Raw genomic sequence first — 13,533 nt, forward strand, 5'->3', positions numbered from 1 at the left:
CAACTAAAGTATAATTATAAATATATTATAATTGTGTTAGTTAATTGATCCGGTAAAAATCTTAAATAACTAAAAAATAGGCAGAATGATAGACTATTTTGGTTGAAGAAAGGTAGTGGGAAGGTAACTCTGAATGGTGAGGAGGAAATGTGTTGATGACTCTAGAAGAATTGGACAAAAGAGATAGGAAATTAAAAATTGAGATCGATGCTGGGAAAATGAATTGTGATAAATGGAGATATATTAAGGAATTAAGAATTAAGAAGGAGTCGGTATGCTTTGTATTCAAGCAACCAACTTTCATGAACTGAATAAAGATAGATGTTATGAAGTTTGGGATGATAATAATAATATAATGGATACATAACGAGCTCAGAAGGGATGTGGCATACAAATATATTGTAATATGAGAAGAAAGGGTTGAGCATAGGAAGAATTAGTAAAAGAGATATTATAGAAAATTTTGAAGGAAAATGTTATTTTAATAACTTTTTCTTTTGACAATTTTTTTACAATACTTGTGTTCAAATATATGGATCAATAAAATAGTTTATTGTCAAAAGGTTATTAAGAAAATTTATTAATATATCATAATCCAATTTTGAAATGTTTGAACTTACTTATGTAGAAAGAAAGTAGACATATGGTTGCTAAATCTAAAAAATAATCAATAATGCAACTAAATAAGGAAATCATACTGTTTCAAGATTTCTACTAAAATGGCACTATACCAGAGAGTTCATCACCGTAGTCCCTAAATTTGAGAATATTAGTTGGTTTAAATGATTATAGACTAATCATAGGACGCAGGTGTAAGATAATATAAAAAAATCCTAACTAATAGATTGAAGAAGGTCATGCATAAACTAATTGATGAGTCTCAATCTACATTTGAGAGGATTGTTTGACGATATATATATATATATATATATATATATATATATATATATATATATATATATATATATATATATATATATATATATATATATATATATATATATATATATATATATATAATGAGATGGTGGAAGATAGAGATAAGAAAAAAAAAAGATGAGATTTTTTTCTATTATATTATTGAAAGACTATGTTTTTGTAGGTATAGGATAAGTTAGATTAAGAAGTGTTTATTGTGAGTCTCTTAGTAAATGGTAGTCCAACCAAAAAATTTAATCCAACAAAGGTTGAGGTAAGGTGACTCTATAACACCATTTTTTATTTTTAATAATACACAAGATCTATGTGCAATGGAAATTAGCTAAATTAATTATAAGCATAATTAGGAGGAATAAAATAAGATTAACTTACTTCAATTTATATGATATCTGTTTTGTTTCTGTGTGAAGTGAATAATCATGCTTACTTTATGATAAAGTTCCCATCGTGTGTGTCTCTATATATATAATAGGGAGGGATAATAGCAACAAGGATAAAAAAATGTAAAGATTTTGTAGTATGAAGTTCATAGTAAATTTTATAAAGAGATGAGGCAAGGCAATAACAAATTTTGGAACTGTGTTATGGTTCTGGGTTATATAAATAATCAATAAATTATATTTTTATAGATAAAGAAAATTTAAATATACTAGATTATAAATTAAATATTATATAAAAAATTAAAGACGAGGTCATGTAATTACAAATTATATATATATAGGAACTTTTAATCCATAAAATATAACTACTACTATTATTATGATTATTATTGTTGTATTTTTTTCAACATGTAAATATAAAATCATATACTTTTTATTTTGAATGCGCAAAAATTGTTTATAAGTATTGTTATAATTTTTTAAAGATTATATTAATATTTCAAAAAAATAAAAACATAGAATGATTGCTAATTTTGTTGTAATATTAATCTCTTGTCACATAATATAATTTTGAACTTATTATTTATAGCTAATTCAAAAGGATCATCACTTAATTGATGATTTATCTCTCAAGATATAAAGAGATAAAGTAAATTATTTTATTTAAAAAAATGTAATTCAAACATGGATAGTTTGTTCAGACGATATTGTTCTATATTTTGAAACTTCATTTATTGTATTAAAGAGATGATATATCTCTCTCAAGAGATGAAAAGAAAACATCAATTATTTTCTTAAAAAATGTGAACCAAAATGGATAGTTTGTTCATATGATATTTTTCTATACTTTGAAACTTCATTTATTGTATTAAATATCCTTTTAAAGGTGTAATTCTCATATGATTTTATTTTATCTAACCTATTGAAATAAAGTATAATGCATATATTCAGTGTGGATAGCATAAAATGATTTAGTGGTAATATATTTGGATGCAAAATAATTATAATCGTGTACGAAAGGAACTTACTTAAATATTAAGTTTGAATGTTGTAAATATACACTACCTGCTAACTTTTAGTTTAGTAGTTAAGGTCATATAATTAATATAGCTGAGATTTTACAATCTTGTTATTTCTTTCCTTAGTACTTTAGTTATTTTTATCTTATTTTGCACTAGGCAGAATTTTCTTAATTTCACTTTTTAAAAAATTAGGTATTAATAATGACAGAAAATAAGTTTTATTTTATTTTTATTATAATTATATGTACGTTTTAGATATAAGTGTTTTAAAGGTAATCACTTCCTTGTTTAAAACCAATACAGGTATGAAAATAAAATAGTATATATTCATGGTTCTTAATTAATGTCTTTTAATTTCTATTTGGTGGAAAATTTAGGAAAAACTAACTATAAGCATATCATACAAAAACTGTAAACTGAGGAGACATTCAAATGAAATAAATGAAAAGTAAATTGAAAAACGTAACAATATTTTAAAAAAAATGACATTTAACATTTTTTGTAGAAGAAGCTCGTATTTTGAAACAATAATGCAAACACAAGAAAAACATAATTTTCATTCTAAATAATTTGAATTTAGTATTATGAAAATCAACTCAATTATTGATTCCCTTGAAATTTTGGATTAAAGGACTAATGATCGAACTATATTAGGTTGTTGATTGACCAGTCTATGTTAAAAAGCATTATATATATATATATATATATATATATATATATATATATATATATATATATATATATATATATATATATATATATATATATATATATAATACAATTATAAAATGTAAACATAAATTTAAAATTTGTAATAACTGTGTTTGAATTATAGTGAGTTATTAATGTGAGTGAGACAGGATTGAATAGAGAGATTTATTTGGAAAAATGATTTTTTTGACATATTTAATTTTTTTAAAAATTAATTTGATATTATTTTTTATTTTTATTTAAAAAATCATAAAAATTTATATTTTTATGATTATTTTACTTTTATATTTTGTATGAAATAAATTTAAAAATATGTCATGATAGAGTGACGTGATTTAGTAGAGAAATATGAGCATAACTTGTTAAATGAAATATTATGGTAGTGACGAAAGAGACTTAGACTGGGTGACAAAATTTGTAATGGGGACGTTTTAACAGCCAGAAATTTGAGTATTGCATGGATAAAGTAGATGAGAGAGTGGGGTATGGGTCCTGAGGGCCCAAATTTGGTGCATGCTTGTGGATCAGTCTAATCTGTGGCCGACATGGCTTGCGTGGTGCTGTGGGTTTCTTCATACTTCAAAACTTTAAAGGAATCTTTTGGGCTTTGGGGTGTCAGATAGGAATGGAGGGTGGCTAATCACACCGGAGTTGGTGGAGCTTCCACCTCCACTTCTAGGGAGGTTGCACTATGTCCAACGTAACATTTTTCTTTCAACGTTTTTAATCAAACTTCAATTGCAAATACAAAAATTACATAAATTTATATATATAATATATTCATTATATGAATTATGTCTACAAACTTTATCATGATAATCATTATTTTACATCTTCTCATGTATTGTTGACTCTTAACGCTTTATTAAATATTATAAATATTTAACGGTTTTCACCACTTTAGACATTTATCGATATGATTAATTAAATCCTTTAAAATAATACTTGTCTGAAACATCAACAATCTAGTAGTATATTATTGATTATTTATTCTTATCATCTCATCGTCCTCTATCATAAAATTAAGCATGGAATGATCATTCTTTAATCAATTATGAATAACTAAAATTTAAACAAAGAAAATTAAAGAAAAGAAGGACATAATTGTTAAGTATAATATCTTTTATATTGCATGTATGTCCTTTTCTTTTATAAATGTTTGAATAGACATCTCTGTGTGACCTGTCCTTCTATTTTATTGGAGTAATTTTCTTATTAGAATTATAATTTAAATTTACTAGATAAATTTAATTAAAAAAGTATATATTTGTTGAGCAAAGTTAATTTAAATATTATTCTTATGACTTATTTTAAGATGAATGTGTGTACTCTTACAAGACCATTATTATACGAATGAAATCGTGACCAAAAATAACTGAGAAATTGGCAGTTTGATGACCATGAAGTTTATACAATGGAAGTTATCAAACGAGTTGAATCATACGTAAATAAATAATTACTATATTTTCATTCGAACAATTTGATGAATCAAATATTATATGAAAATTTATTTTAAATACTCAAATTCAGTATCCCTTTCTGAAAAATAATTTAGTTTTTATACATTTTAATTAGTTAGTGTGAATATCTAATAAATAATATCTATTTATTTATGAGTTTACTGTTTTTTTTTCACTTATGGTAAACAAATTATTTTATTTTTACATTTTTTTTTACGTCAACTTTTTTATTGTGATAAATCATAATATTTTTTATTGCACTCTACATACTAATTACAATACTTTTATTTCACAATATTCACATCATATTAAAAAAAATTATATTATCAATTTTTATATTATACTAATACTAACAACCATTCTTTCAACTTAAAATATATTGTTTTATTTTATTTATTTTAAATTTGATTTAAAATTTTTAAAGAATTATATTGATAAAAATAGCACAAGTATAAAAATAATATATATAATAATATAAAATGTAAAACTATAATCAAAGATATTGATATGTGTAGAAAACAAATCAAAATAGTGTAAAGTTAAATAAGTTATTGTAAATTAAAGTAATTTCACAATTGTCAAACTCATCAAGCATGAAATATTACAATTTTTATTATTTATGTTGAGAACAAGATAATTACTGAAAAATGATTTAGATGAATATAAAACATTAAAAGAGTACTAGATAAAGAAATTTTTGAAATTGAAATCTTATTATCAAAATTAAATATTTTTTTTCCCTCATCAAGTACTAGATTTATTGAAATAAATTAAGATAATGACGAGCAAACTAACAAATTCTTTCATTGAAGGAGAGTTGAAGTTATGCATTAAAGAAGATCAAAATCTAATTAAGAGGAAGAATTATCAAAACTCAGAAAAAAGTTGATGCATCTCTCTCCCTCCCATCAAACTAAATTTAACTTATGCTTATAGTGCGAATAGTTAGTTCATGTATAATTAATATGAAAAATATATACAGATTCTAATGTATATAAAAATTACTCATAAAAATAGAGTTTTGTTCGAAAATAATTTCAATTATAATGATATGATTAATTATACGAAACAGATTAGACAAATATTCTTGACGATAGAAGATCAGTCTTTGAACACTTTATATTTGTAGGAGATAATCTTGTCATATAAAACAAGAAACATAAAATTGAAAGTTTATGAAGATTTATGCATTAATCTACAAACTATAGATGTGTATATAAATGTGACATTCAATTACATTTTTATAATAAAAGTGCAGGTGATATTACAATCTTTTTCAATATGATCACATGAATAATTTGGAAGTTAATGAACTTGATAAAAACATTCTAAAGTTTTCAAAATATTTTATTTGAAGGTAATTAATATACAAACTAAATTTTCAAAAGATTATTAAACAAATTAGAAATATGTAACGTTCATTTCTCAACTTGAGAGAGTTTTTTGAGATAAAAACATTTTATTAGCCAAATGATAAGTTTGTAAGGTTTAATTTACTATTAATTTATAAAGGTAAAATGTTATAAAAAAATTATATATATATATATATATATATATATATATATATATAATATGAATTAAAATTATAAAATAAATTACCTTTTAGAAACAAATACAAAAATTTAAAGGAAGAAAATATAAACCGTTCTTAATTTCAACTTTTAAATAACATAAAACTTTTAATATACATATACAGAAAAAGGAGAGTACCAGTACTATCACAAAATAGCATCCGCCCATTAGCCTACATATCATTATTTTTAATACCAAGTAACATAAAGTTTTATTTTCATTACTATAACGATACATGTTTACTTTAAATGATTATAAAAGAGCGATAGTAAATAAAACTTGTCATAGATATTAAAAGCATTCCATATTTGTAAAATAAAAAAAAAACTTTAGAATTTGGTAAATTGATTATCATATTATATAATATCCAAATCCATTCGAAATTTAATGATTTATTATTATATAATATCGTAATTAACGAGTGTATAGTGTATATTTTGATTGAATAAATGAATTAAATCATTAAATCCGAGATTTTATATATCACAAAAAAATTATGTTTTATGTTCTTTTTAATATTATTTATAAAATATAATGTTAGAACAACTTATAAATTATTTAGATTTAAAACAATTCAAAATACTCTGTGAAACTTAAAAAATAATTTAGTTCCGTTCCAAATTGGGTTCACCAAAATTATTTTATCATTTATTTTCGACAATTTATATATATTATTGAACATTTCATAATTTAATTCAATTCAGTTGGTGTTTGTTTCCCATCCCTCTCAACTTAAATTAAGCTTATAGGTAAATATCCTTAATTATTACTATTATTATGTAAGAGATTTATTTAGCAGCCCAAGATTTTCACAGTACTAAAACTGTTTCTAAATTTCGTCAACACAAATTGTCCTTAGTAATATTGATAAAGACCCATTATTTTAGTGACAGGAGTTGCCATGTGGTTTTAGATCACGAATTTATTATTTTAATTAATATTAATTATTTATTTTAAATTTTTAAAAAGTTAAATATATTTTTTTAATTTATGACACTAGTGCAGAAACGCTATTTAACGTCGGTTAATTTGGGCTTTTAACGTCACTTTCACAACCGACGTCTTTACGGGTGACGTCGCGATTCCTCCGAACCGACGTCTATGTAGACGTCAGTTAACGATATCGACCGACGTCTATATAGACGTCTGCTTATACTCACACCGACGTCTAATTACTCTATATAGACGTCCACCTATGCTTAAACCGACGAAAACATGAATATATAAAAGTTGTAAATGACACTAACCGACGTCTATGTTCCTTATAAACGTCGGGCCATGCACTAACCGACGTCTAACAAGGGCATTGTATTTTAGTGCAATTTTGATCCAGACTTCCGATAGCATAGTGCAACACTCTCCTCTCGCTAGTTTCCCCACAAAAAAAGCTTGCATCTTTTGAATCTTTTATGACATTTCAACCCAAAACCGAACCTGAATCCATGACTACTTCTCATTATTCAACCGCAAAAGAAAAAAATTATGGTGACACGAGAACTAAACAAGGACCAAAGTTCCATTTTGGGTCGAGAAGCCATAGAAAACTCAAAAGATCGTCACTCTTCTTGTGAGGAAACCAGCAAAGGGAGAATGTTACACTATGTTACCCAAAGAAAGGATCAAAACTGCACTAAAACACAACACAAAGAAAGCCAAATTTTAATTAGTTGAACGACAAGATAATCGATAAAAAACTAAAGAAAGTTTAAACGGTAAAGCATAAAAAAAAAACCACGCACCTAGGATGTAAGAGAGAAAAAGGAGAGGACGAAGTCAATGACGTTATGAGAAACCACAATGCAATGCTGCAAGAGATAAAAAGTAGAGGTGCGCAAGCGAGTAAAAGAAGAGGAGAAGCAGAGAAAAAAAAGAAGAGATGAAGACACGATCAGAAACTGAATGGCGATAAGAGTCTGCGGTCTATTTAAAATGAAATGGGGCGTCGGTTGCTCCAGAAACCGACGTCTATAGATGTCGGTGTTTCAGGGGATTCGACGTCTATTATACGTCAAAGAAGCTGAAAAGATTGACGTTGATTCCCTGTCAGGGTAGTTCACGTCGGTGCCCCTCCCAGCCGACGTCTAAATTGAAGAATTTTTGTCTTTCCGCCTTCTAGACAGGCCTTAGACGTCGTCGTTTGACTATCTGACGTCTAAGAGCCTAGGAATTAGGTGAACAACATTAATTGTAGCCCAATCGACGTCGGGTTTTCAGGGGATCCGACGTCTATGCGACGTCTAAAGCTGAACCGGTTGACGTTTGATTTCCTGTCAGTGACTTGAATGTCGGTGCCTTTTTCTAGCCGACGTCAAATTGACTGTCTTATCACATACCGCAGGCAATTTGACGTCAGATAGTTGGCAGGTGCGACGTCTATGATGTCATAGACGTCGCCTAACAGCAAAACTGACGTCTAGTTTTCCAATATATTTACGATAATGCCACCGTGCAGTAATAGACGTCGGTTTTTCACGAAACCGATGTCTAATAGGTGACGTTTAACAGCGTTTTTGCACTAGTGTGAAAAAATCTAACGAGTGGTATTTTTAAAGTAAGAATAATTTAAAAGGAATAAAAATCTATTATTTTAATATTAAAATGTTTTAATATAAATAATTTTGTTATGAATTAATTATATTATTTAAAAATATTATTTTATTTTTTGAAAGAGTTTTTTTTTTCTCTGTTTATACGTTGAATCTATGTTGAACTTGATGTATTTTTATAATATTGTTTATATATAATCAAGGATATGATTGTGAACATGTACACTAATGATGTTAAAGAAAATTTAAAGATAATTTTTTTATAGTGATGACTTTAGTATATAGATTGACATATATGATTATACATTGTGAATAATAATATTTTTATATTTTACTAATTTTTCAATTCATATAAAAAAAAGTATATGAACGTCATAAATAAATTATATACAAAGTAATTATATTTATTTAGACTATATTTTAAAAATATGTTTACTAGGAAAAATAATTTAGAATATTTAATGATTGACAATATATTTTTTTAGTACATGCCAATATTTACATTTTTTTTCCCATATACACATGTATATATTAAATATTAAACACGAGTTATCGAACTATTAAAATGTATTTTTCATTATATTTTAAGAAATGGTTCATTTTAATTAGTATTTTGTTACAAGTTTAGGAAAAAAAAAGTAATAGAATCATAAAATTAAAATGTATCGTACATAATGAAATATAGGTTTTTTTAACAAAATAGGCAGAAATGATTTTGAATTTACGTGTTTAGGCAATTTCTTTTTTCTGAAAATAAAAAAGTTGTGAAAAATTAGACGACTTTAAACGGTATCCCTAATTTCAATCTAACATATAAAAAAAAGTAATTTAAATTAATTAAATTATTAAAAAAATAAAGATATAAGAGGTTTCTATGGTTGTATATCCCATTACATCTTCACTTTTTTAATAATTTAATTAATCTAAATTATATCTACTTAATATATATTAACGAAAATATAATTTAAATAACTTAATTTTAATATTTTTATCTAAAATTAATTTAATTGACAAAATTAATTTAAATCATTTTTAATTAATAATTTATGATTAACTAAATTTTTAATAAAAAAATAAATTATTAATTAAAAACATAAATTATTATTAAAAACATAAATTATTAATTAAAAACATAAATTATTAATTAAAATTTAAATTAATAATTAAAAATCATTTAGATTAATCAATTTTTTAATTAATAATTAATGTTTTAATTAATAATCTATGTTTTAAATTAATAATTTATGTTTTTGATTAATAATTTATGTTTTTAATTAATAATTTATGTTTTTAATTAATAATTAATGTTTTTAATTAGTAATCTATGTTTAAAATTAATAATTTATGTTTTTGATTAATAATTTATGTTTTTATTGAATAATTTATGTTCTTAATTAATGATTTATATTTTTGATTAATAATTTATGTTTTTGACTAATAATTAATGTTTTTGATTAATAATTTATGTTTTTAATCAATATAATTTCTGTTTTTAATTAATAATTTATGTTTTTAATTAATAATTTATGTATTGGACTAGTAATTTATGTTTTTGATTAATAATTTATGTTTTTAATTAATACTTTATGTTTTTAATTAAAAATTTAATTAATATAAAACATTTCTAATTATTAATTTTTGTTTTTAAATATAATGAATAATATATATTTGATATTATTAATTATAGGGATGACAACGGGTCGGGTTCGGATCGGATAGTGTGATACCCGAACCCGACCCACTACTCGCCGAGTATTCGCCTAAAAAATATCTGCGGATATTTTAAAACCCGTGGATATCCGCACATATTTAAAAAAATATATTTTTATAAATTATTAACATAAAAATTTAAATAGAATTACAAAAAAATATATAAACTATAATATAAATTAAATTAAATATAAATTAAAATTTAATTTTTGTTTGGGTTGAATTGGTTGGATGGTCAGTCGTTCTTCTTTACTTTGTTCTCTTTTGATTTTCAATTCTTCTTGAGAATGTTATCCACTCCGATGGGTTGATGACGTACAGAAGACACTCCGACACTCAAGATATAAACCGACACTCAAGATATAAAAAGGGCTAAATTTTATTAGTATAGAAGAGGAAGATTGTACCTAGATATCAATTGTATATTTATAGAGCCCATGACAGACAAGCTCATTGATTAAGCATTAGTGCATTATATTTTTAGGCAATCAAATCCAATAATAAATAATTAATATCATATAATAAATAATTAATATCGTATATTTTGTAAAGGGTAAAACAATCTGACTTATTAATTAGTGTAATATATTTTTAGGCAATCAAACCCAATAATCAATACAGTATATTTTGTGAAGAATAAAGCAATTCAACCTATTAATACCTTGACTGTCAATAAATGATAATTAATTTCGATCAGTATATTTCATATAGTACAATTTTAATTAAATTTAACCTTGTAAAATATAAATTAATGTTAATTTTAATTATATTTAACTTAATAAAACAAAATTTTTATTTTTATTTTTATTTTTTGCGGATCGCGAATATCCGCGGATACGGATAGTATAAATACCCGCACCCGACCCGTTTATAAGCGGCTATTAAAATATCCGCTATCCGCGAGTTTCGAGTAGTAAATATCTGTGGGTATCAACTATCCGTCGCGAATTTTATCCGCGGATATCCGTGGGCACGGATTTTTTTGTCATCCCTAATTAATTATATTTGTAATTAAGTTAATTTTTTTTTTAGTTTTTTAATTAATTAATTTTAGATAATATATATTAAAATTATGTTATTTAAATTATATTTTTAGTAATTTATATTAAATACATATAATTTAGATTAATTAAATTATTAAAAAAGTGAAGATGGGATATACGACTTCAACTATAGAAGTCATATACTTTTCTTATATTTTAATTTTTTTAATAATTTAATCAATTTAAATTATTTTTGTATATATTAGACGAAAGTTGTTTAGGGACACAACTTTTTGTCATTTAGAGTTGTCTTTATCTATTTTCGTAAAAAAAAAATTACCCGTAAATTGAAGATCATTTTTGTCTATTTTACTGAAAAAACCTGAAATATAATATTGATTAAGCATAGAACAAGTTAGTTAATCTATTAAACATGAATGTATTTTAGTTGGTGCTGAGTTTTTAAATGTAGAAGAAAAATCCTTAAAAAGGTAAAATCTAAAAAGACAAAAACACAGCATAACGAAATATTTTCGATAAATTAGAAAAACAACTGCTATTACTTGTACGGCAATACGTAATTGTTTTGTAATTTATGGAAGGAGATTCCTTTTGGCCCTGGACACTTACACTACTGTGCCAATGGAATGAAATGCACACAACATTTCAGTTCCCAAGCTAAATGGTAAGTAACATTTGATTTTTCCCTTAAAAACAAAACATTTTCTTTTTGGAATCCCATAACGACCGCACACAGCACAGACAAAATCCATCCAAGATCCCTCCTTGTAAGAGAGAGAAAATCAGTGTCCTACAGCACCCACCATTGGAACCCACCAAGCACTTCTTTTTGTTGAGTTTCTCCGTCCTATATATGACCCATAAGCACACACAAACTCTCATTCACATTTTCTTTATCTCTTTCTCAGCTTTTATGCCATTCATTCTTGTATGGGTTTCAGGGTCTCTACTCTGACCTTCCTCACCCTGTTCTGCTGCCTCTTGTCCCTGCACCAAGCAAGAGCTGCAAAATTCCACAATGTGAGTGATTTAGGAGGGAAAAAGACAGTACTAGCAAATGGGTGCAATTTTTTCATGGGAAGTTGGGTGGTTGACCCTTCTTATCCTCTCTACGACTCTTCAACCTGCCCCTTCATTGATCCTGAGTTTGATTGCCTAAAGTATGGAAGACCTGACAAGCAGTACCTCAAATATGCTTGGAAACCTGATTCATGTGCCTTACCCAGGTAGTGTCAACATTCTCAATCCAACTGTTAGCTTCATTCCCAGATTCAATATTTATGGAAAAACAAAAAGGAAAAAAACTTTCAATGTAATATCTTAATTATTTCTTAGTACTATTTTCGATTAGTATTAAAACTCTATTATAGGTGGCATAGGTTGCCGTAAACTCTTGTTTTTTTTTTTTTAAGTACATGATCTCTAAACAGTTACATTCAAGTTTTGTTCAATAAGAGAACATATTTGAGTAGTATAGTTAGTACTGACAATATTGAAATACAGCTTTTATATCTTGTGTCTCCGTTTCTCCACAAGAATAACGTGAAATAGTTTAGCAGTGTGTTTGGATTTACAAATAGAATAACACTATAGAAAAATTATCGTTAAAACAGCAATTGTTGCTTCAGAAAACAACTGTCAACCCACCTTTTACCAAACATACACCAACCGAGTTAATTTTGGAAGTTGTTTTATAAATGAGGCAAAAAGTCTTAAATTTGATTCCGTAGAAGGGACCAACCATTTTTGTTTCCAGTTTTCATATTGAATAGCACAATTAAGAAACACGTCTTAACTTTTGCCCTTGTACAATTTCATATTGTGAATCAGCCTACTTAATTTTTTTTTGCCCCTGTATTATTTTCTTCTTCCGAACTAAAAGGAGACAAACTAGAAAAGCTCTTGTGGAAAGCGTTTGATAAATGACATTTACTGCAATTTTTCTGGTGTAGGTTCGATGGTAAGGATTTCCTGAACAGGTGGAAGGGTAAGAAGATAATGTTTGTGGGTGACTCGCTGAGTCTCAACATGTGGGAATCACTATCCTGTATGATTCACGCGTCGGTGCCAAATACCAAGAGCAGCTTTTTGAGGAAAGAATCACTGTCTACTGTAACCTTCCAGGTTTGCTTTTGTTTTACTTTTCTTTTTATAACTTTGTCTCATTTCTGGTTTTTTGTCAATCACCA

At 25.7% G+C, this 13,533-nt stretch overlaps 1 protein-coding gene across 1 annotated transcript in view; it reads left to right on the forward strand.

Moving 5' to 3' along the window:
- Positions 1–12,131: 12,131 nt before the first annotated feature.
- The window catches only part of LOC106775762 (protein trichome birefringence-like 38), a 4,369-nt gene continuing 2,967 nt past the window's right edge, over positions 12,132–13,533 (forward strand). The window contains exons 1-2 of the mRNA XM_014662937.2: positions 12,132–12,570; positions 13,297–13,468. Coding sequence (XP_014518423.1) covers positions 12,275–12,570; positions 13,297–13,468 — 468 coding nt within the window. The 5' untranslated portion in view covers positions 12,132–12,274. The remainder of the gene's footprint in view (positions 12,571–13,296; positions 13,469–13,533) is intronic.

This window comes from Vigna radiata, chromosome 10 (genome assembly GCF_000741045.1).
Source record: "Vigna radiata var. radiata cultivar VC1973A chromosome 10, Vradiata_ver6, whole genome shotgun sequence".
NCBI lineage: Eukaryota > Viridiplantae > Streptophyta > Magnoliopsida > Fabales > Fabaceae > Vigna > Vigna radiata.